This window comes from Heterodontus francisci, chromosome 2 (assembly GCF_036365525.1).
Source record: "Heterodontus francisci isolate sHetFra1 chromosome 2, sHetFra1.hap1, whole genome shotgun sequence".
Taxonomy (NCBI): domain Eukaryota; kingdom Metazoa; phylum Chordata; class Chondrichthyes; order Heterodontiformes; family Heterodontidae; genus Heterodontus; species Heterodontus francisci.
In genome coordinates, this window is record NC_090372.1 from 15,974,203 (window position 1) to 15,997,744 (window position 23,542).

Sequence of the window (23,542 nt, forward strand, 5' to 3'; positions counted from 1 at the left end):
TTAATCTGTGTTGAAGTTCATTTGTCAATTACCCATGTATCCTGAGATTACCACCCATAAGATTTTGCTTTTTAATTTAGTTCCTAACTTCTGATGCTGCCTTAGCAGGACTCCCTCCATTTTCTTTCCTGTGTTGTTTGTCCTTACATAGACCACAACAACTGGATCTTCCTCCTCCCTGTACAAGTTCCTCCACTGGTCTGAGATATCTTTTACCCTTGCACTAGGTGGACAACACATCCTCCTGGACCCTCAGCTGTTGCAGCAGTTTGCTATCTATCCCCCTATTTATCAAATGCCCTGTGACTACAACCTTTCCATTCTGTTCCTCTCCCTTCAAATAGCCTTCTGCTTCATGGTGCCTAGGCTACCATTGTGGCTGTCTGCCCCACAGCCTTTCTCCTATCCTCTCAGATATCAAGTATATAGTATCTATTTAGTTAATAATGTTATCCTGTTAGATCTAATGAATTACTCTGATTATTTACCTTTATGCCTTCTAACATAACATGGAACTCTGCAACAGTAGACTAGCACTAAATCAGCATGATTAAATCTGTTAACTTTATTTCTTACTGATGATCCAAAGTATTTATTTCTGATCCCTTATCTTTCCCGCAGGTAAACTCAGAAATCATTAAACCCAAACTTGCTCCATTAAATGAAGGAGTGTCTGAACTCTTGAGTAAGGTAAGCCTTGTCTGAGGAAACGTGTGGTTATGCAAATGTGGCTAAAATAATTATATTTGAATGTTTTAATACAAAATGAAGATGAAATGTGATCAACTTTCCTTGGGTTCATTGACTACTTCTGTAAACAGCTATCTTGTCCTCTATCATCCAATGTACCCAATGTCATGAGAACTAAAGGTTGAACGGAGAGCCCTTATCACTACACTCTAACTTTCTAAAGTACTTTGTGTCCACCATGTGGTCTCATCTTCAGTAAACAGATGAATTTAAACTCTCAGATCCTGACTCAGCATATAAACCACTAGAAGAGTTTACTTAAGAATGAATGGGTAAATGAATAGGAATTAACACACAGTAACTTTATACTAAATACCAATTTTATTATTTTCCACAGAATGTGGAAAACAATAAAAATGCTTCTATTCCGCTAATTCTCCTTGTAAAAGTATACTTGAAACATGGGAAGAATCCTAGGCTCCAGTAACAAGTCTGCCCCTGCAGATGGTCATATCTGGCTCAGACCTTGAGTCTGCAACAGAGGGATGAGAATTCTAAACATCCATCAGCAGACGTGGCATCTTAGAGCCTCTGTGACCCTGAAAACATAACTTATGCTCCATGTCTTGAACCCGCAGGAAAATTGACACTAGGTAGTCATTGGTAATGTAAAGTAGCTAACTGGAACATGATCTCCAGTTTAATGTTGGAACAACCGAATCCATCCTTTAAAAACTCCTACAGGTCTCTGCTCTAACTTCATCAACCGTGCTAATTGCCCACTTACTGTAAGTCCAGTTGTGTGGAGTTCTAGTGCACTACTTGATGTAAACTGACTTTCTGTCTATCAATTCCATCATAAAGCCGCCTTCTAACCTTGTAATCTTGCCTTGCCCCACCTCTTCCTCGCTGTTGACAATATTCATGCTTTTACCACCTAAAAGGCTTAAATATTTAAAGGCTTTCTTGTCAGGCATTCCAGCTTCAATCCTCCACACCCTACAAGTTATCCATATTTGTGTATGTGAACCCCCCACCCCCTCCCCACCAGTTGACTGGTCAGAACTTTGCAATTCCATTACTCCAATTCGGACCAAACCACATTGGCTCCCTGTGCCCGGAGAAGTCAATTTCAGGATCCTCAACCTCCGTTTGAAATGTTTCCTTGCTGCAGCACATTTAGCTCTTCTTCAACCTTAAATGCCTGTTCCTGTCCTTTGTTCCTCTGCCAGTTGTCTATTCCTCATTCCCTGTCCTCTTCACTTGACCATTGGTAGCCACTATTTAACTCTCTTGCCTCTACTTAGTGCAACTCCCTTCCAAACATTCTTTACCTTGTCTTCACCCTCTCTGCTTTGGAAAGACTACTGTTGGCTACTGGCCCTAGGACTGTCTCTTCTGAAATCGCTGCTTATCTGATGATGGGCTGTTTTTCAGACTGGAAGGTAGTATGCAATGGTGTCTCCTAAAAGTTGGTATCAGGCCATTGTTCTTTATGATACATATTAATGATCTGAACTTGGAAATAAAGGGCTGAATTTTAAAGTTTGCAGAAACCACAAAACTTGGAAATATAGTAGCAGTCTTCAGGAGGACGGAGACTGGTGAAATGTGCAGACATATGACAGATGTAGTGTAATGCAGGAAAGTGCAACCTGATGTATTTTAGAAGGAAGAATGAAGAGAGGCAATATAAGCTAAATGGTACAATTTTAAAGGTGGTGCAGGAACAGAGAGGCTTGAAGGTTCACGTACACAAATCATTGAAGGTGGCAGGACAAGTTGATGAGCTGTTTTTTTTTAAATGAATGTGGAATTCTGGACTTTAAAAATAGAAGCATAGTTTACAAAAGCAAAGAAGTTATGCTAAACCTTTATAAATCATGAGTAGGCCTCATCTGGAGCATTGTGTCCAAATATGGGAACCACGCTTTAGGAAGGATGTCAAGGCCTTAGACAGGGGTGCAGAAGAGATTTACCATAATGCTACTAAGGAAGAGAGACTTCAACATGCAGTGAAACTAGTGAAGCTGGGATTATTCTCCTTCGAGCAGAGAAGGTTAAGTGGAGATTTAATGAAGATGTTCAGAATTATGAAAGATTTTGATGCAGGAAAAAGACAAAACTGTTTCAGCTGACAGGAGGAACAGTAACCAGAAGAGAGAGATTTACATTAATTGACAAAAAAAAAACAGAGGGAGAGGAGAACTTTTTTTACCCCTTGGGTTATGATTTTGAATGCCTTGGGGCACTTAATTTTAAAGGCATTTTGCAAATCCAAGTTGTTATCATTATTTGTTTTTATGAAACCTTCAGCTCTACCTTTTAATTTATTCTGTCTTTTCTCCTTCCTACTCTGTACTCGTTTTCCTTTATCCAAACTCTAAAATGCTCTTGGACATTTTTCTGACACTAAATGAAGGAATTTGGCAAAGTGGGTGCTTAGCATACCAATACAAAAACAAAATAATGCAGATGCTGGAAATCTGAAATAAAAACAGCAATTGCTGGGAGAGAAACAGTTAATGTTTCATGTTGATGACCTTTTGGTTCTGATAAAAGGTCATCAAACTGAAACGTTGACTTTGTTTCTCTCCCCATAGATGCTGCCTGACCTGCTGAGTACTTCCAGCATTTTCTGTTTAGCATACCAATTTAGTAGTGGAACAGCCGGCACTGAATTTGCATAGATATTGATCCTACTGGCAAATTTGTGGGAACCAATTTTAGGCATCTCTGGCAGATCCCTCTGCAAAATTTGTTCCCAATGAGTGGCTTGTCCCACTCAAGATTTTTCAGCAGCCCCACTTAAAGGTAGGAAAGAAAATCTCATCTGTGGAGCCATGTGGCACCGTAGTGCCCTCCCACTCCCCTCGTCCCCAACTTCACAGTCTTGGTGATTGAATCCCTTCCCCCATTACTTGATCAAACACCATTCTGGAATTTAGCCTGAGTGCCATTGCTGATGGTCAAAAATACAATTCTCCCGTGAAGACTGTGACTGGTGTGGGCAGCTCGCCAAGCAGATGTGGATGAGGCCCGAGGCCCAATTTCGGGTTGGCCTTGAGTCCTTCTGTTCGGGCATACACTCATCCAATGTCAACTTAACTCAATAACCAGCCCTGCTGTTGCTGATGATGTCAACTTTCAAGGGTGTACTTTCAATCGAAAGTCCTTCTTCCTGATCCCTGCCTGAGTAATGTTTGCTACGCCTCTTGTAGTGATGAGCCATCTAATGACATAACTTGGAGGCACGATCTTGTTGCAGCACCAAAGAAAAACTCAGTTCAAATAGCAATCCTGAGAATACAACTGGAAAAGTTAGTCGCAGTTGATTCGTAAACCATGTACTGTATAGTATTTATTTGAGCAGTTTAGCATGTGATTCGAGAGCAGAAGTTGATTAGCATTTCACAGCATGCGATCTGAGTGGGAGAAGAAGTTACGAAAAAATTATTTGTGATTACTAAGAGCTGAGTCTATTCTAGACTGAGCTTCACATTAAAGAAGATGATTCTCTTGATTAAAGGCATCTTAACTAGCATTCCTATGGTACCTCTAGTGCAAAATAATATTGATTGATTTGCAATAAACCTCTGAAATAAGAGATGTGGGAGGTGCTTGGAAGTGTTGAGGTCATGTATTTCTTGTCATGCACTACTATTGTGTGTTGTCCAAAGCTCCAGTTACTCTTCTAGATTAGATCTGAAAGGCTCAACCTGTTTGACCTTGCACACTTACTTCAGGTGTTATCTTGAATGAGCAGTTTGTAAATTCGTTGTATCTGCTAGTTAGATCAGAAAATGTTGTTGTGAAAATTCTGGGAAATGTGATGTTGATGTCTGCCAGGGGTCATGATTTGTGTGTCCTCGGGTGACTCAGCAGGCCAATCCTGGGACTCCAGGTCTTTGCGCAGAGAGAACAAGTGTTGCCCTGAGGCGGGGGGGCGGGGGTTTGGGGGGGGTGGTGGTGGCTCTCAAGCCAGGGTCCTGCTCTCCTTCTGCTTTCAATGCTTCTCCGCAGCAGAGTTAATGTGGTCACATTCTGACTGTGCTGTGGCTTGTTGGATGAGACATGGTTAGAGGCAAGTTCCTCCCATGCACTGATGTCAGTTTGTCCACTTTTCAGTGAGGCCTTCAGAATTTCCTTAAAATTTTTTCTCTGTCCTCCTTGAGACCGAATGCCATCCGTAAGTTATGAAAAGAGGATCTGCTTCGGAAGCTGATTATTTGGCATGTAGATGCAACGTCCAGACCAGCGGAGCTGATTTCGCATGATCATGGTTGCGATGCTGGAGGAATTGGCTTCGGAGAGGATGCTGGAGTTTGTTCACCTGAGTTCCCACTTGGCTTTGAGTATCCTGCAGAGCCACCACTGGTGGAAATTCTCTAGCGACTGGAGGTGCCTTTGATACATGACCCAAGTGTCTCTGCCATATAGAAGAGTGGTAGCAACAACAACATTGTAGACTAAAGCCTTCTTCCTCTTATGGAGATCTCTGTTGTCGAAGACACGGTTATGAAATTTTTGGGAGGCTACGCTGGCACATCCGATTCTGTGTTGGATCGCCACTTTGGTGACTTTTTGAGAAAAGTTGCAGCTGAGATATAGGAAGTGTTCAACAACTTCTAAAGTCTCCCCATCAATAACCATAGCTGGAGATGTAGGTGCTTGTCTAGGGGAGGACTCGTGGAGGATTTTGGTCTTGCTGATGTTGAGTGAGCAACCAACCCTTTTGTAAGCAGAGTTGAAGAGGTTGAGGGTGATCTTAATGTCCCTTGCAATGTGGGCCACAACTGCACAGTCGTCTGCATATTGTAAGTCATGAATGTGCTGGAGAATCACTTTAGAATTGGCTCTCAGCCTGTTCAGGTTGAAAAGCTTCCCGTCGAGTCGAAACTCAATCGTGACCTCTTGTGGAAGTTGGTCACAAATGAGTTCATGACCAAGCTGAGGTAGATAGGCATGCAGCCTTTCTTGACGCCCTTTTGGATACGAAAGGCCTTGGTCTCCAATTCATTGCAAAGGACAGTTGTGTCATACTGTCATGCAAGTCGCAGGATAGTAACATATTTTGCTGGGCATCCAAGTCCCTGTAGAACTTTCCACACAGCTTCGTGGTTGATGGAATCAAAGGCATTTGACAGATCAATAAAGGCCATGTAGAGCTCTTTGCTTTGTTCCAGGCTCTTTTCTTGGATTTGTCGAGCGACAAAGGTCAGGTCTGTGGTTCCCCTGAATGGATGGAGACCACATTGGGTCTCCAGAAGTCTGTCTTCGCTAACGGGTTGGCGGCGGTTCAGGAGGGTTGGTGTAAGAGTCCTCCCCACTGTGGATAGAAGGGATATGTCTCTATAGTTCCCATAATTAAATTTATAACCCTTCTTTAAAAGGGAAACAATGATGGTATTGTGGAAGCTGAGAGGTAGTACCTCTTCCCAGATTTGTGTAAAAGAAGTCTGATGTTTGAGCAAGAGTTCATGACCATCAGCTTTATAGATCTCTGCAGGAATTTTGTCCGGATCACATGCCTTGTTATTTTTCTGTTGGATAGCCTTTTGTATCTCAGCACGTGTGACAGCATACCCAAATATGGTCTCGGTTGTTGAGGCATTGTTTTGATTATTCTGTCTGATACTTTTGAGTCCAGATTGTGAAGGTTTGGTTGTGCTCCTTCCAACAGTCTCGGATAGTTGCATCATCATTGAGAAGAGTAGTGCCGTATTCAGCTCGGAGTGGGGAGGGACCGTTTGTTATTGGTCCATAGACTGTCTTGGTGGCCTGGAAGAAGCTATGCATGTCATGCAGATTTGAGTAATGTTGAATTTCATTGGCCTTCTCTATTCACTACTTATTCTTGATGACACATATCATTCTCAGCTTCAGATTTGATAAGTATTCCAATTTCTGCTGTGATGTAGGGTTATTTTGACACATAACAAAGATTGGAGTTTCCAATCAAGAGTTTTGCTTATTTTTTTATCATTCTCATCAAACCAGTCTTGGTGCTTGCGAGGTTCAAACCCGCATGCCTCTTGGATTCGAGATTTGATTTTGTTCCAAACTCTTTCCACACAGGCATCATTGGAACCTGAGAGAGCAAGATGGGAAGAAAGTTGGACCTGGAATTGTTCTCTTGTTTTTATGTCCTGGAGAATGTGGATGTTAAATCTTCTCCTGGATTTCTTTAAGGCTGTAGATGTCATATACATGGACTTCAGTAAGGCGTTTGATAAGGTTCCCCATGGTAGGCTGATGGAGAAAGTGAAGTCGCATGGGGTCCAGGGTGTACTAGCTAGATGGATAAAGAACTGGCTGGGCAACAGGAGACAGAGAGTAGTAGTGGAAGGGAGTTTCTCAAAATGGAGACGCGTGACCAGTGGTGTTCCACAGGGATCCGTGCTGGGACCACTGTTGTTTGTGATATACATAAATGATTTGGAGGAAAGTATAGGTGGACTGATTAGCAAGTTTGCAGACGACACTAAGATTGGTGGAGTAGCAGATAGTGAAGGGGACTGTCAGAGAATACAGCAGAATATAGATAGATTGGAGAGTTGGGCAGAGAAATGGCAGATGGAGTTTAATCAGGGCAAATGCGAGGTGATGCGTTTTGGAAGATCCAATTCAAGAGTGAACTATACAGTAAATGGAAAAGTCCTGGGGAAAATTGATGTACAGAGAGATTTGGGTGTTCAGGTCCATTGTTCCCTGAAGGTGGCAACGCAGGTCAATAGAGTGGTCAAGAAGGCATACGGCATGCTTTCCTTCATCGGATGGGGTATTGAGTACAAGGGTTGGCAGGTCATGTTACAGTTGTATAAAACTTTGGTTCGGCCACATTTGGAATACTGTGTGCAGTTCTGGTCGCCCCATTACCAAAAGGATGTGGATGCTTTGGAGAGGGTGCAGAGGAGGTTCACCAGGATGTTGCCTGGTATGGAGGGCGCTAGCTATGAAGAGAGGTTGAGTAGATTAGGATTATTTTCATTAGAAAGGCGGAGGTTGAGGGGGGACCTGATTGAGGTGTACAAAATCATGAGAGGTATAGACAGGGTGGATAGCAAGAAGCTTTTTCCCAGAGTGGGGGATTCAATTACTAGGGGTCACGAGTTCAAAGTGAGAGGGGAAAAGTTTAGGGGGGATATGCGTGGAAAGTTCTTTACGCAGAGGGTGGTGGGTGCCTGGAACACGTTGCCAGCGGAGGTGGTGGACGCGGGCACGATAGCGTCTTTTAAGATGTATCTAGACAGATACATGAATGGGCAGGAAGCAAAGAGATACAGACCCTTAGAAAATAGGCGACATGTTTAGATAGAGGATCTGGATCGGCGCAGGCTTGGAGAGCCGAAGAGCCTGTTCCTGTGCTGTAATTTTCTTTGTTCTTTGATCTTCGGTGTTTGGGTGCCAGGCTCATGATGGCGTGTACAAGTCTGTGGTCTGTCCAGCAGTTGTTTGCACCCTACATGGCTTGGGTGATGTGCACATCCTTCCTGTCCTGGGCTTGGACAATGACTTAGTCCAGGAGGTTCCAATGCTTGGATCGAGGGTGTTTCCACGTTGTCTTATATTTATCTTTCTGACGGAAGAGTGTTTTTGAGATGGTGAGTCCACGTTTGGTGCACTTGGTGAGGAGAAGACCGTTGGCATTTGAATTCCCCCTCCTCCTTTCCCGATGGTGCCGTTCCAGACAATGTAATTGTGCCCAACTCTGGCATTAAAATCTCCCAGTAGAATCATTTTGTCTTGTTTTGGGATGGCTGCCAATACAGAGTCCAGATCTGCATAAAGAGCTCTGTGGTTTCGTCAGTAGAATCAAATGTGGGAGCATAAGCACTGATGATTGTGGCCCTTTGGTTGCCACTGAGTGGAAGGCGTAGGGTCATGAGCCATTCATTAATGCCAATTGGAAGTTCTGTAAATATATCTGTGATTCTATTTTTGAGGGCAAACCCAACTCTGTGGATGCGACGATCCTCCTCTGGTCTCCCCTTCCAGAAGAAAGTGTATCCTCCTACTTCCTCTCTAAGCTGGCTTTCCGCAGGAATCGCGTTTCACTGAAAGCTGCAATATCGATCTTGTATCTCTCCCGAGAAACTATGGTGGTACTCCTTTCAGGGCATTCGCTGTTTTGATTGTCTGTGAGAGTGTGCACATTGCAAGTACAGAAATTCATGCATTTTATTGCTTGTGTGCACTTTTAACTGCAAGGGTGGTGATCACACCAGGTGCAGTTTCTTGGTCAGGACAATTTGGGACAGCCTATATTTCAGACATTTTGTCTAGCCCCTTCCTCAAGTGAGGTGAGAAGTGGGGACCCTTAAAAGGACTGCGTAGTCATGGATGCTGGAGAACTATTTCTGTCCCAATTCCAAGAGCTCAGCGACCATCAGGCAACCACTGCCTATGTGCAGATTTGTGACTAGAGACTTACAGGTTCACAACCCTGTTGCCGACGCCACTCTTAGATTGCCGTCGGGCTTTTCAGTGTCCCTAGCAGAAGACTTCACATGTCTTTTTCTTATCTTCATGAGGAAGTAGGTGTGTAGTCAACAACCGTACAATCTTGATAGGTTGACAATCTACCCAATGGTATGGCGAGTGCCAATTCCACTGCAGCCTTCATCTGCCTTTACCATTGATGTACATATGCCTCATTCATCCGTCTGTTCCACAACTGAGGACTTGGAACGTGTTTTTGTTGAGATTCGTCCTTTTAGATCAGCCCAGATCAGCCTAGCAGGCTCACCTCGTGTAGGTTTTGGCTAGGACAATCTTGGTGGAAGGACAAGTCATGAGCAAAGCCCCTGGGATGCGATGACAAGTACCAGTGTGAAAGTACTACTCGGCAGAGCCCTTGGGCCTAAGTGTGAAGTACACAGTTAAATCTAGGATTTTGTCCCAGATGTATACTCTAGCTCCAAGATCTGTGAATACCTAAATGAGTTTCTCTCACAGCAGGGGAGTGAGGCAAGGGTGTCCACTTGCATTCTTTTTGATATCTTATAAAATCCAATATTTGGCCATGTATTCACATAGCTTCCAGTTTCTTGTGGCTCACGTGACATGAGACCAGAAAAAACTTGAGAAACTTCATGTAAGCAGCAAAAATATGTTTCCCCTAAGCCTCATGGCATTCTGCCACTTGCCCTGCACATTCCTGATGGAAACAAAATCAAACCCATTCCTTTATGATTACTCGGTGGAATTTAAAGTATCTGAGATGTATGCCATCACAACCTGAAGAACAAGGTTTTTCGGTAGCTTTTGCTTTCAGCAGAATTTATCTTTCTTCTGGATAAAGACCACAACTGCACTTCGGAACACTGAGAGTAAGTGTATTTCCAACACAGTCCTGTTCCCTCAACTCAAGCTATGACAAGTTGCTGGTTCTTGACACTGATTTCATGGTTATTGCTATTCCACCTACCCCTATATGTAGAACAGTTTTTAGGAGTTTAGGACAATTTAATTTGGAAAAAAGTGATTGTGGAATGAATATTAAGATAATTCCATGACAATATAAACTGATAGGCCTCTAGAAAGAAACAGTACACCACAACCCTCTCAAGGGCAATTAGGGATGGGCAACAAATGCTGGCCTTGCCAGCAACACCCACATCCCATGAAAAAATAAGAAAAGTACTGTAATGCAGGAGAATTGTATGGGAAAGTTATGTTTTTAGAGGGAATTACTTCATTTTTTATGTTTTCTAATGATCTTGCACACACTTTGAGTCACAATTTTGTCATGCCTCAGTATTAAGTTTAGCCTTAAGGTATGTATAGTTAGCTTTCAGACCTGTCAGTGCTAAATGACATGGCTGTTTCTCATAAGTTCTGTTGCCCAGCTTCCTTCCTATAGGTGGCACTACAGGTAAACTTTATTTTTAACGTCGTGTAAGTCGTTCTGCAAGTTGTGGTTCTCAACACTGGCTGTTAACTTTTTATTTCAACTTGATTGGGGTTTAGTTTTAAATTTATTTCTCTCTTCTGGCCTGTCCATTCTCACTGAGCTCGCTAGCTCATACTTCCAGTTATATGTCCTTCCTCCTGTTTGCTAGTGTTGGCCTGACCTCTGGCCAATCTGTTCTCGTCCTACTCATACCTTTTGGCCACTTGTCTGTTCCATACTGGCCTACTCTGGCCTACCTCCCAAGTCTAATGCTGCTCCCCCTCTGCATAGTCCTCTCACACACCTTTGTTTCCCAGTACTAAGCTTGGAAACTGGCAATTTGTTTTTAAAGTGCTCAAAACTCTATAGTCCATTGCACAGTTTGAGGAAACATTTCTGGTTTGCAACTGGTTATACACTCAGGAAAAGTCAAAAAAAGGTGAGGAATGGGGAAAAGGGGTGGAGGAAAGAAGATTTGCATTTATGTAGTGTCTTTCTTGACCTCTGGATGGCCCAAAGCACATTACAGCCAATGAAGTACTTTTTTTTTTTAAAAGTGTAGTCACTGTTGTAATGTAGAGAACATGGCAGCCAATTTATGCACAGTAAGGTCCTACAAACAGCAGTGTGATAATGACCAGGTAACCTTTTTTTAGCAATTTTGATATAGAGATAAATACTGACCAGAAAACTGGAGATAACTCGCAAAGGTTAGAAAATAATTAGATTTTAAGCAAGTGAAGGGGAGGGGGTGGGGGAGAGAACAAAGGGGAAGGTGTTTGATGGGGCAGAGGGCAGGAGAGATTAAATAACAAAGCAGTCCTGGGACAAAAGCAAACAGTGTGTTAATACTTGTGGTGAAAGACAAAGCACTAGTCCAGGAAGCGTGTTAATAGCAGAATAATGAACAGCTCTGACTACATGAAAAGCAGGCACATGGTTAAAAAGTAAAATATAAAAACGGCCAGTCATGCTCTGAAGTTATTGAATTCAATGTTCAGTCTGCAAGGCTGTAGAGTGCCTGATCGAAAGATCAGGTGCTGCTCCTCGAGCTTGCGTTGATGTTAACAGGAACACTGGAACAGGCCAAAGGCATGAGAGCAGGAGGGAGTGTTGAAATGGCAAGCAACCAGAAGCTCAGTGTCATGCTTTCGGACTGAGCAGAGGTGTTCCGCAAAGCGATCACCCAATCTGCATTTGGTCTGCCCAATGTAGAGGAGACTGCATTGTGAGCAGCGAATACAGTAAACTAAATTGAAAGAAGCACAAGTGAATCGCTGCTTCACCTGAAAGGAGTGTTTGGGGCCTTGGATAGTGAGGAGAGAGGAGGTAAAAGGGCAGGTATAACACCTCCTGCGATTGCATGAGAAGGTGCCATGGGAAGGGGACGAGGTATCGGGGGTAATGGAGGAGTGGACCAGGATGTCGCGGAGGGAATGATCCCTTCAGAATGTTGACAGGGGAGGGGAAGATACATTTGGTGGTGGCATCACGCTGGAGCTGGCGGAAATGGTGGACGATGATCCTTCGGATGTGGAGGCTGGTGGGGTGGAAAGTGAAGACAAAGGGAACCCTGTCGCGGTTCTGGGAGGGAGGGGAAGGGGTGAGGACAGAGGTGCAGGAAATGGACCAGACGGGGTTGAGGGCCTTGTCAACCACAGTGAGGGGGGAATCCTCGGTTGAGGAAAAAGGAAGATGTACCCGAAGCCCTGTTGTGGAAGGTTGCATCATCAGACCAGATGCATCAGAGATGGAGAAATTGGGAGAATGGAATAGAGGCAGGGTGTGAAGAAGTGTAGTCAAGGTAACTGTGAGAGTCGGTAGGCTTATAATGAATATTAGTGGACAGCCTATCCCCAGGAATGGAGATAGAGAAGTCGAAGAAGGGAAGGGAAGTGTCCTCTTCACTATGGGCGTCCAATCTCTCTACACCTCCATTCCCCCATCAGGACGGTTTGAGGGCTCTCCGCTTCTTTCTCGAACAGAGGCCCAACCAGTCCCCATCCACCACCACCCTCCTCCGCCTGGCTGAACTTGTTCTCACATTGAACAACTTCTTCAACTCCACTCACTTCCTTCAAGTATTGCTATGGTTACCTGCATGATTCCTAGTTATGCCTGTCTTTTTGTGGGATATGTCGAACATTCCTTGTTCCAGTCCTACTCGGGGGGGCCCCCTCCCCCAACTTTTTTCCGGTACATTGATGACTGTATCGGTGCCGTTTCCTGCTCCTGCCCCGAACTGGCAAACTTTAACAACTTTGCTTCCAATTTCCACCCTTCTCTCACCTTTACATGGTCCAGCTCCGACACTTCCCTTCCCTTCCTCGACTTCTCTGTCTCCATCTCTGGGGATAGGCTGTCTACTAATATTCATTACAAGCCCACCGACTCCCACATCTACCTCGACACCACAAGCATTAACACACTCTTTGCCTTTGTCCCGACAGCTTTGTTATTTAAACTCTCCTACCCTCTGCCCTATCAAACACCTTCCCCTTTGTTCTCTCCCCCACCCCCCTCTCCTTCACTTGCTTAAAACCTAATTCTTTTCTAACCTTTGCCAGTTCTGATGAAAGGTCACAGACCTGAAACGTTAACTCTGTTTCTCTCTCCACAGATGCTGCCAGACCTGCTGAGTATTTCCAGCACTTTTTGTTTTTATTTCAGTTTTCCAGCATCTGCAGTATTTTGCTTTTATTATACTGGAGATAACTCCCCTGCTTGTCTTCAAGATAGTGCCACGGGATCTTTTACATCCACCAGAGACAGCAGACGGGGTCTCTGTTTAACGTCTCATCCGAAAGACACCACCTCGCCAGTGCAACACTTCCTCAGTACAGCATGTCAGCCTAGATTTTTATGCCCAAGTCTCTAACATGAGCTTGAATCCCTGACTTTCTAATTCAGGCACGAGTGCTACCAACTGTGCCTCAGCTGACGTGCCAAAGGAAGAGGTGGGTGAGGGAGGAGAAAAGTTGAAGGGGGTGGCAGGAGTGTGGGGAGAGAAACTGAATGGGAAGCTAGGGTGTCAGAAGCTGTAAGAGACGGGAGGCAGAGTTAGAAGCTGGGGTGAGGGAAGATGCTTATAGGGATGGGGAAAGAAGCTGAAGGGGACGGGATGAGGATGGTGAGAGAAGCCTCCCATGGGAAGCAGACAGTGGGGGTGGCGGGTATGAAATGGAAAGGAAGGTGGAATGGGAGGGAGAAGGAGAAGCCGAAGGGGATGAGGAAAAGCTGAAAGGGAGAGAACCGCAACATGATAATATGAGTAAGTGAAGCCATTCCCTCTGACTTAACTGGAGGTAAGTTTCTGTGCACCTTCTCCATTTGTCCAATGTAACTTTGGCAGAAGAGCTGCAGAAACCCTATAACAATAGAGTAATTGTTGTTTGTACTACTTGTCCAGGGTTTCCATGCCATTCCGTCAAAGTTACAGCAGGTAAGTGAGTACCCTAATGGAAATTTTCCCCTACTATGTGCAATGCCGTGATGGATCCACTGTATTATATGTGTGTCATTCACAGGATTAGATATTAAATTGAATTAGGAAAAAAAAAGTGACTGGCAATAATTTGAAATCAAATTCAGTGATGTGATTGTCAGAAATTACAGCCTTTCAATGGAATCTACATTCAGTCAGTCAGTTTTTTTTAGTTTATTTCAGCCAGTGAGATGGATAGGAACATGGGAGCAGGAGTAGGCCATTCAGCCCATCGAGCCTGCTCCACCATTCAATATGATCATTTACTTCAGTTGCCTTTTTCCCCACACTATCCTCATATCCCCTTATGTTGTTTGTATTTAGAAATCTGTCAATCTCTGTTTTAAACATACTCACTGACTGAGCTTCCACAGCCCTCTGGGGTAGAGAATTCCAAAGATTCACAACCCTCTGAGTAAAGAGATTTCTCCTCATCTCTATCCTAAGTGGCTTCCCCCTTATTTTGAAATTGCGTCCACTGTTTCAAGACTCCCCAACTAAAGGCCGGCTCGGGTCTGCAAACGAAACCCGATCCGAGCCCGACAGAACCTCATCCGACCCAAGCCCGAGTCCTTTCATTTTTTCCCACGCCCAACCCGCCCATCAGTTAGCCTAGCTTTCGTTTTTCACTTTGTTGCTTATCTGCACAAGCATAAAAAAAGTGTAACTCAACAATCTTTCAAGTCCAAAAAGTACATTAACATTGGAGCCACGTACCAGAAGTGGTGATAGAGTGTATCCTACCTGACCCGAGCCCGAATGCCGGATCCGGAAGAGCGACCCGACACGTCGTCAGGTTCGGTTCGGATAGCCATGCTCTATCCCCAACCAGAGGAAACATCTTAGCTGCATCTACCCTGTCTATCCCTTTAACTATTTTATAGGTTTCAATGTGATCACCTCTCATTCTTCAGAACTTTCCCCCATCTCTTTTCATAGGACAGTGCCGCCATCCCAGGAACAAGTCTGGTGAACCTTAGTTGCACTCCCTCTCTGGCAATAATATCCTTTGTAAGATAAGGGGACCAAAACTGTGCACACTACTCCCAAATGTGGTCTAACCAAGGTTCTATACAATTGAAGCAAGACTTCACTACTCCTGTACTCAAATCCTCTTGTGATAAACATACCATTAGCCTTCCTTATTGCTTGCTGCACCTGCATGTTAGCTTTTAGTGACTTATTGATAAAAATACTCAGGTCCCTTTGTACATCTACACTTTCTAATCTCTTACCATTTAAGAAATACTCTGCACATCTTTTCCTTCTACCAAAGTGGATAACCTCACATTTTCCACATTAGCTCACTCGCTAAGTCTGTCCAAATCCCCTTGAAGCCGCTTTGTATCTTCCTCCCAACACACATTCCCACCTAGTTTTGTGTCATCCACAAACTTGGAAATACTACATTTGGTCCCAACATCCAAATCATTGATATATATTGTGAACAGCTGGTGCCCAAGCACTGATCCCTGCGGTACCCCACTAGTCACAGCCTGCCAACACGAGAATGACCCCTTTATTCCTACTCTCTGCTTTCTGCCTGTTAACCAATCCTTAATCCATGCCAGTATATTACCTCCAATCTCATGTGCTTTAATTTTGCTAACTATCCTCCTGTGGGGGTCTTTATCAGATGCCTTCTGAAAATCCAAGTATACCACGTCCACCGACTCCCCTTTATCAATTCTGTTAGTAACATCCTCAAAAACCTCCAACAGGTTTGTCGAACAAAATTTTCCATTCATAAATCCATGTTGACTATGCCCAATCAGATCATTATTATCCAAGTGTCCATTTATCACATCCTTTAGAATAGATTCAGGCATTTTCCCAGTGACTGATAAAAGGCTAACAGATCTGTAATTCCCTGTTTTCTTTTTCCCTCCCTTCTTAAATAGTGGAGTGACATTTGCGACCTTCCAATCTGCAGGAACCGCTCCAGAATCTATAAAATTTTGGGAGATGATCACCAATGCATCCACTATTTCCATAGCTACCTCTTTTCAGCACTCAGGGATGTAGAATATCAGGTCCTGGGGACTTAGCAGCCTTCAGCCCCATTTATTTCTCTAATACAACCTTCTTACTAATACTAATTTCCTTCAATTCCTCATTCCCCCTAATCTCTTGGATCTCTAATTCTGGGAGATTTCTTGTATCTTCCTCAGTGAAGACAGGCACAAAGTAATCATTTAGCTTCTGTGCCATTTCTCTATTCCCCATTATAAATTCTCTTAACTCTGCCTGTAATGGACCCACATTTGTCTTAGCCAAACGTTTTCTTTTTACGTACCTGTAGAAGCTTTTACAGTCCATTTTTATATTTTTTGCTTGCTTACATTCATATTCTATTCTCCCTTTATCAGTTTCTTCCTCCTTTGCTGTATTCTAAAATCCTCCCAATCCTCTGGCAACTTTATAGGCCTTTTCTTTTATACAGTCCTTAACTTCCTGTGTCATTCACGGTTGACTGCCTTTACTATCGGGGTTTTTGTGCCTTGAAGGAATGTATAGTTGCTGTAAATTTTGTAACATTTCTTTAAAGACAATCCATTGCCTATGAACTGTCATACCTTTTAATGTATTTTCCCAATCCACCTCAGCCAATTTACCCCTCATACCTTCATAATTTTCTTTGTTCAAATTTAACACCCTGACTTCAGTTTGAACTACCTCACTTTCGAACATAATGTAAAATTCTATCATATTATGGTCACTCATCCCTAAAGATTCTTTTACGAGATTATTAATGAGCCCTTTCACATTGCATAAAACTCGATCGAGAATAGCCTGTTCTCTCATCGGTTCCTCAACATATTGCTGTAGAAAGCCATCCCTAACACATTCCAGAAACTCGTCCTCCACAGCATTAGTGCTCATTAGGTTTACCCAATCTATGTGCAGATTGAAGTTACCCATGTTTACTATATTACCCATGCCACATGCTGCTCTAAACTCCTGATTAATACCAAGGCCCACACTACCACTACTGTTTGGCCTATAAACAATTCCTGTTTGTTGCCCCTTGCTGTTTCTTAGCTCCACCCAAACACATTTTGTTCTTCCGATCTGAGATCCTCCCTTACTCATGTACTGATCCCATCCCTTATTATTAGCGCAACACCACCTCCTTTTCCTTTTTGCCTGTCCTTCCTAAATATCGAATATCCTTGAATATTCAATTCCCAGTCTTGGTCACTCTGTAGCCACGTTTCCGGTATGACAATTAGATCATACCCATTTACCTCTATTTGGGCCTTTAAATCATCTACCTTGTTGCAAATGCTGCACACATTCAGGTAGAGAGCCCTTAACCTTGTCTTCTTGACGATGTTATTTAATTGAACCCTATAGATTTAATGTGTCACACTGTTTAGGTAAGCCATTGTTATGTAGATGTTAGTTTTACTATAATTTCATTTGATTTGTACAGGAAATTGCAAGACTCCAAGATGAGAATGACAAGTTAAAGGCCAGACTTAAAACTGTCGAAACACAGGTAAATTCCATGATCATTGACAAACTGGGAAAATTTAAAGAACTGAATTTTTTGTCCAGTTTTTAACCACATGTTTTTGACATGTGAATGACAATGTTTAATCTTTGGGATTTCAGGCTACAAGTGCACTGGAGGGAAAGTTCAGATTAGAACAAGTTCTGAAGGACTTGGATAAAGTTCCAGAGGACCAAAAGGTAAGGCAAGTTTAGAAGTCTATAAATGGCTGACTGGTTTACATAATTTTCCTTTGGTATTCTACTCCACAAAGGCAACCAGAAGTATGTAATTGGCATTTTCATTGCTACCTTAAAAAATCTTTGCATACTGCCGGTTTAATGGATAGATGTATTGAATATGTTTAATATTTAGTTAAGTTTGCAGGTTGAGGCGGGGGGGGTGTGGGGGGGGGGGGGGGTGGTGGAGAGGAGAGGTTCTTGATCGGAACTGAATGAAATTCAGTCTGGCAATATTACTGTTCATGATGTTTGGGAGACTGCCATGTTAAGTTGTAAACTTCCATGTGTACTTTGATATAGCTGTAAAAATAAAGATTTGAATTTTAAAGGTGTTCCCTTTCAAGTAAAAGTAAAATATTCAGGCCCTTTGGCCTGTTCTGCCATTTAATTAGATCATGGCTGATCTGAACCTCAGTTCCATTTACCCATCTTAGCTGCAAACCCCTTGATACCCTTATTTAATAAATATCTATCAATCTCAGTCTTGAAAATTTAATCAACCAAAGATCCAAAGCATTTTGAGGGAGAAAGTTCCCAATTTCCACTGAGAAAAAGGGCTTTCTCATTCCATTCATAAATGGCTTAGTTCTGATTTTAAGGTTGTGGCCCATGTTCTGAATTACTCTACCGGAGAAAATACTTTCTCTGTGACTACCCTATCAAATCTCTTTACCATTTAAGTACCTTAGATTGAATCACCCCTCAACCCTCTTATTGATTACATTTACAATTTGAAAGCAAATTATGTAAGGTTTGTTTACTTGCTATATTCTGTGATAATTTTTGTAAGTGTTTATGATTTGACAGGAAGACAAGCCATTTACAGAGGACATTGGCTTGTCTCCAATTGTTTCCAATGATAAAGGAGTCTAGTATGAGAGGACAAAAGTATAAGATTAAATTTAAGATATTTAGAGCAAAGAGGACAAAGTTTATTACAAAGAGGTTGTTAAGCTGTGGAATGCACTAGTGAAGTTAGTGGTTGAAGCAGAGACCATGGGGTAGATTTTCACCCGAGACAGACTTCAGGCAGCCAACGAGGCACACCAGCCGGCCACCAATAGTCCATGCAGGTGAAGAAGTCTGCGATTCCCAGCCGTGGCATATCAGGTGGAAGGTCCAGCCTCCAGGCCGGAAGAAGGTAGGTCAGTGGGTGGGGAAAGACCCAGATGAGCAACAGCCCAGGTTGTTTTTGTGGAGCCTAGAGAAAGATTCCTCCTTTTCCGGCCCTGCAAAAATTAATTAAAACTTCCTTGCTTGACGCCTCTTTGGCTGGACCTCCAGTTGTTACTTTGCTGAATGTGTGCTGTGCCCAGTAGTCTCCTAAAATAGCAATTGGGGTCCTTTTTACATCATAGGACTCCGATTTAACAAGGTGTACAGCCTAACTGTCCAGCAGTCTGAAGTCAGCATCGAGTAGATTGGGAGGGTTATCTGCTCAACGTTAGCTTCGATTGCTGGATGGCAAGAATGCCTGCCTGAATCAGACTGTACGCTCTTTTAAATCGGGGTCCTATGATGTAAATGGCAATTGCCATTTTAGGAGACTACTGGCCGCAGCACACAATCCGCACAGTATCAATTGGTAGCAAGCTTTTCCCCACCATTTTATGAACACTTCTGCCTTGTGGCTGCCCAATGGTGCCAGTGAAAATCTACCCCCATTTAAATATTTAAGAAGCAGTTAGGTAAGATGCTTGATGTGATGTATTAACAGGGCAGGCACACAGGATTTGGATTATTGTTTATGCAGAGAATAAGCAACAACACTGATATAGTCTGGTTGGGCCAAACAGCCTGTTTCCATGTTGTGATTTCTATGTAATAAAAATTTACTAGACTTTTCCATTCCTGCCATATTGGATCCTAACTTGAATTATTTTGTCAAAACTCAAAATAGAATTGGTTGCTTGGATGGGCACCATATTAAATATTGTTCTTACATCGAGCTGTTTTGTTGTGCGGCCCTGTCTTTTTATTTGATTTAAAACAGCAGGTAGTGCTGAATAATCATAAACATTCAAGTAAATTTTCAGGCTGCGTCTATGTTTGTCATCACTACAACTTCCAAAGTAAGCCATTGGTTGTAAAATGCTTTGGGACAGTTTAGGAATGTGAACAGTGTTCTATAAATACAAGTTCTCTTTTACAATCAGGAAACCAACCTTTCACCAGGGCAGAAGGTATTTTCGTAGATGGCCTTACCTATTTTTCCTCAAATGATTTCAGGTCTAAGCAGCAGAGGTAAAATGATGCCTCCAGGTAACTTTAGAATGCTTGTTATAGATGAAAATGCTTTAAGCAAGGCTTTTCCACTGTTCTGCTCAGAGTATAGGCATTCCACAGACTACATATCCTTTGTCCCATTCGATTACTAGGAATCGGACAGATGTACCCCAAATCTAAAGTAACATGCTGTTACTAAAGTAAATCTAAAGTAACTTCACTATTCTGATGATGGGAATGTATCTCCTTTTTCTCGACTTGATTACTGGGTTAACAATTTATATTTAAAAAGAAGAGTATTTATTTTTCAGCACAGGTAGTAGCAAGTTGCCCAATGACCAGAACAACCGCAGTAACCTAATACAGGAACCGAATACAGGATAGGTCAAGTGGAGGCATACACTGTATGTGGAGCATCATTTTGAAAATGGTATAGGCACCCACCCTCATTATCAGAAATAGACACTACGTTGTAGAACAAATTAGCTCCAGTTTCAAGTTTGGAAGTATACGCTTCACTCTTATTGAAGGGATAGTTCTGGTGTCACTGAGTCTAAAATTCAGCCCATGGTGTTCCAGATACTAATGACATTTTTTGAAGTATGTTTTTCTATCCACCTGTTACCAGGCAACTATGCTTTGTTCAAATGTGTTATTTTTGTCTGTGTTGTATGTTGGTACAGAGTCAAATTTTAATTAAAATCTGCTTGCTCCCTGTTGCCTGCCTGAATGGCATTTTGGTATGTATTATTTACCAATCACCAGATCATAATGAATTACATGTTTATGTCTGTATGCGAAAGTACAAAATGTGCATAATAGCCAACTGAACTTAATAATCTCATTGTTTTTCTTCTACAAAAAATACAAGAATTTTCTATCTTCTTATTAGCCCAAATTAAAAACACAGGAAGTTGCTGTTCTTGAGGAGACATTGGCAGCATTGAAAGCTGATTTTGAGAAGAACCTGAGTATGAGCACTGAAAAGCAGAAGAGCCTACAGGACAATCTCATTTCCACTAAACATGATCTACTCAAAGTACAGGAACATCTATCATTGACTGAAAAGGTTTGTATTGGGAATCTCATTATTAAACAGAATTAGATAAATGTCCCTCAAATGTTGAAAGTTGCAGTGAAACTGAAGCTTGTTCCAGGCAGGACGAGTTTTGTATGAAAGCAGCACATTGATTGTTTTTAATGATAGTAAGTAAAATCAGTTCACCAATTTGGATACACAAAATACCAGATATAGAGTATTGTATTTTCACAGAACTCTTGTACTGCTTGTGTAAGATATTATATTACTATTGTGCTAAGCTACTTTCATCCTTCATTGTTGGAAAAGCTACTTGCTACTTTTTTGAACTTGACTTCTGCTGAATGAAATATTAATTGAGCTATTATAGTTACCAGAGGAAATCCATTCTTGAAAAGGAATAAACCTACTGTTATTGACAATAAGCCAAATGGGAGCTATTTAGCTCAAAAACAGAAAATGTTGGAAATGCTCAGCAGGTTAGCCAGAATCTGTGGAGAGGACAGTTAAATAAATGTTTCAAGTGTCAGAATTGGACGATACTATAGATGAGCAGCAGTTAAAAAGGACAAAGCAAAAGGAAGGGGGGAAAACACAACGCACCTGAGAAAAGGAATGGAATGACATATAGTGCTTTAGTAGAAAGCATGAGATAGTTAAATGGTACTACTACCATGAAACAATGGGAGACATAATGAGGGAAATTAAAGGCATTTCCGTTATGAACAGTTGAGGTGGTGGAGAGGAGTGATGATGGTTGAAATAAAAATGTGAAAAACTGACAAAACGAAGCAGGCCAGGAAATTGAGAGAATGATAAATAGCATTTCGGCACTAAGAGTGCAGATTGCTTCTCAAACGTAGTGTTTCAACAGAGGGTTTTCACCCCAAGCCACAACTTTTTCTCCTGCTGCCCTCTTTCCCCCCCCCCCCCCTGAAGTGCTGACATTTCCTGCCAGAGAGAAGGTGAAATGTATAGTTAAGGTCTGAAGTTATTAAAGCTAGTATTGAGGCCAGAGTGCTGCATAGTACCTAATAGAAAACTAAGGTGTGTCAAACTTGCATTGAGCTTTATTGGAACAATGTGGAAGGCCAAAGGTGGAGAGGTCAGAGTGGGATAGGGAATTGAAGTGGCTGAGAGATCACGATTACACTTGCGGAGAGAACAGAAGTGGCCACCTAATCTGCATTCGGTGTCTCCCGTGTAGAGGAGACCGCATCATGAGCAGCAAATACATTATACCAGGCTGGAGGAAATAATATAATTTTTTCTGTGCCTGCAAGGGAAGGTGAATAGGTGATAGAGATGGTAGAAAATGAACTGGGGTGTCACAGAGGGAATGGTTTCTTCTGAAAATGAGATGAAGAGGGGAGGGTGTTTGGTGGTGGGATGTTGTTGGAAGTGGCAGAAGATGACCTGTTGAATGGCTAGGCTGGTGAGTGGAAACTGGTGGGAGGGTCTAGTGGGGTGGGAATTAGAAACATGAAGAAATGGGATAAGGTAGCATAGTAGTTATGTTACCGGAAGAAAGATTGGACAGGCTAGGTTGGTATCCGCTAGAATTGAAAAGAGTAAGAGGCGACTTGATTGAAACATAGAAGATCCTGAGGGGTCTTGACAGAGTGGATGTGGAAACGATGTTTCCCCTTGTGGGAGAATCTAGAACCAGGGGTCACTGTTTAAAAATAAGGGGTTGCCCATTTAAGACAGAGATGAGAAATTTTTTCTCTGAGGGTTGTGAGTCTTTGGAATTCTGTTCCTCAAAAGGCAGTGGAAGCAGAGTCTTTGAATATGTTTAAGATTCTTGATAAGCAAGGTGGTGAAAGGTTATCGGGGGTAGGTGGTAATGTGGAGAAATCAGTTCAGCCATAAACTTACTGAATGGTGGAGCAGGCTCGAGGGACCGAGTGGCCTACCCCTGCTCCTAATTTGTATGTTCGTATGACCAGCAATCTAGAGGCCTGGTCTAATGATCCAGAGAATGTGACAATTTGAGAATCCTGCCTTCCTTATCTGGTCTGGCCTATATATGGCTCCACTCCCACGTCAATGTGGTTGGCTATTAACTATCCTCTGAGGTAATCTAGCAAGCAACTAGGTTGTATGAAACACAGGGCAATTAGGGATAGGTAAATAAAAAAAATCCAAATCTTGCCAGTGATGTCCAAGAGTGAACATTTAAAAAATAAAGTATAATCCAGGTAGTTTACAGATTCATACAGCACAAAAGGAGGCCATTCGGCCCATCACGAATTTGAAAGAACTATCCAATTAGTGGCACAGTGGTTAGCACTGCAGCCTCACAGCTCCAGGGACCCGGGTTCGATTCCAGGTACTGCCTGTGTGGAGTTTGCAAGTTCTCCCTGTGTCTGCGTGGGTTTTCTCCGGGTGCTCCGGTTTCCTCCCACAAGCCAAAAGACTTGCAGGTTGACAGGTAAATTGGCCATTATAAATTGTCACTAGTATAGGT

General features: G+C 42.6%; 1 protein-coding gene across 2 annotated transcripts in view; it reads left to right on the forward strand.

Moving 5' to 3' along the window:
* The window catches only part of LOC137382639 (leucine zipper transcription factor-like protein 1), a 68,534-nt gene that overhangs the window by 29,456 nt on the left and 15,536 nt on the right, over window positions 1-23,542 (forward strand). For both annotated transcript variants that reach the window (XM_068054854.1, XM_068054845.1), the window contains exons 5-8: window positions 622-690; window positions 17,506-17,571; window positions 17,688-17,765; window positions 20,926-21,102. In XM_068054854.1, coding sequence (XP_067910955.1) covers window positions 622-690; window positions 17,506-17,571; window positions 17,688-17,765; window positions 20,926-21,102 — 390 coding nt within the window. The remainder of the gene's footprint in view (window positions 1-621; window positions 691-17,505; window positions 17,572-17,687; window positions 17,766-20,925; window positions 21,103-23,542) is intronic.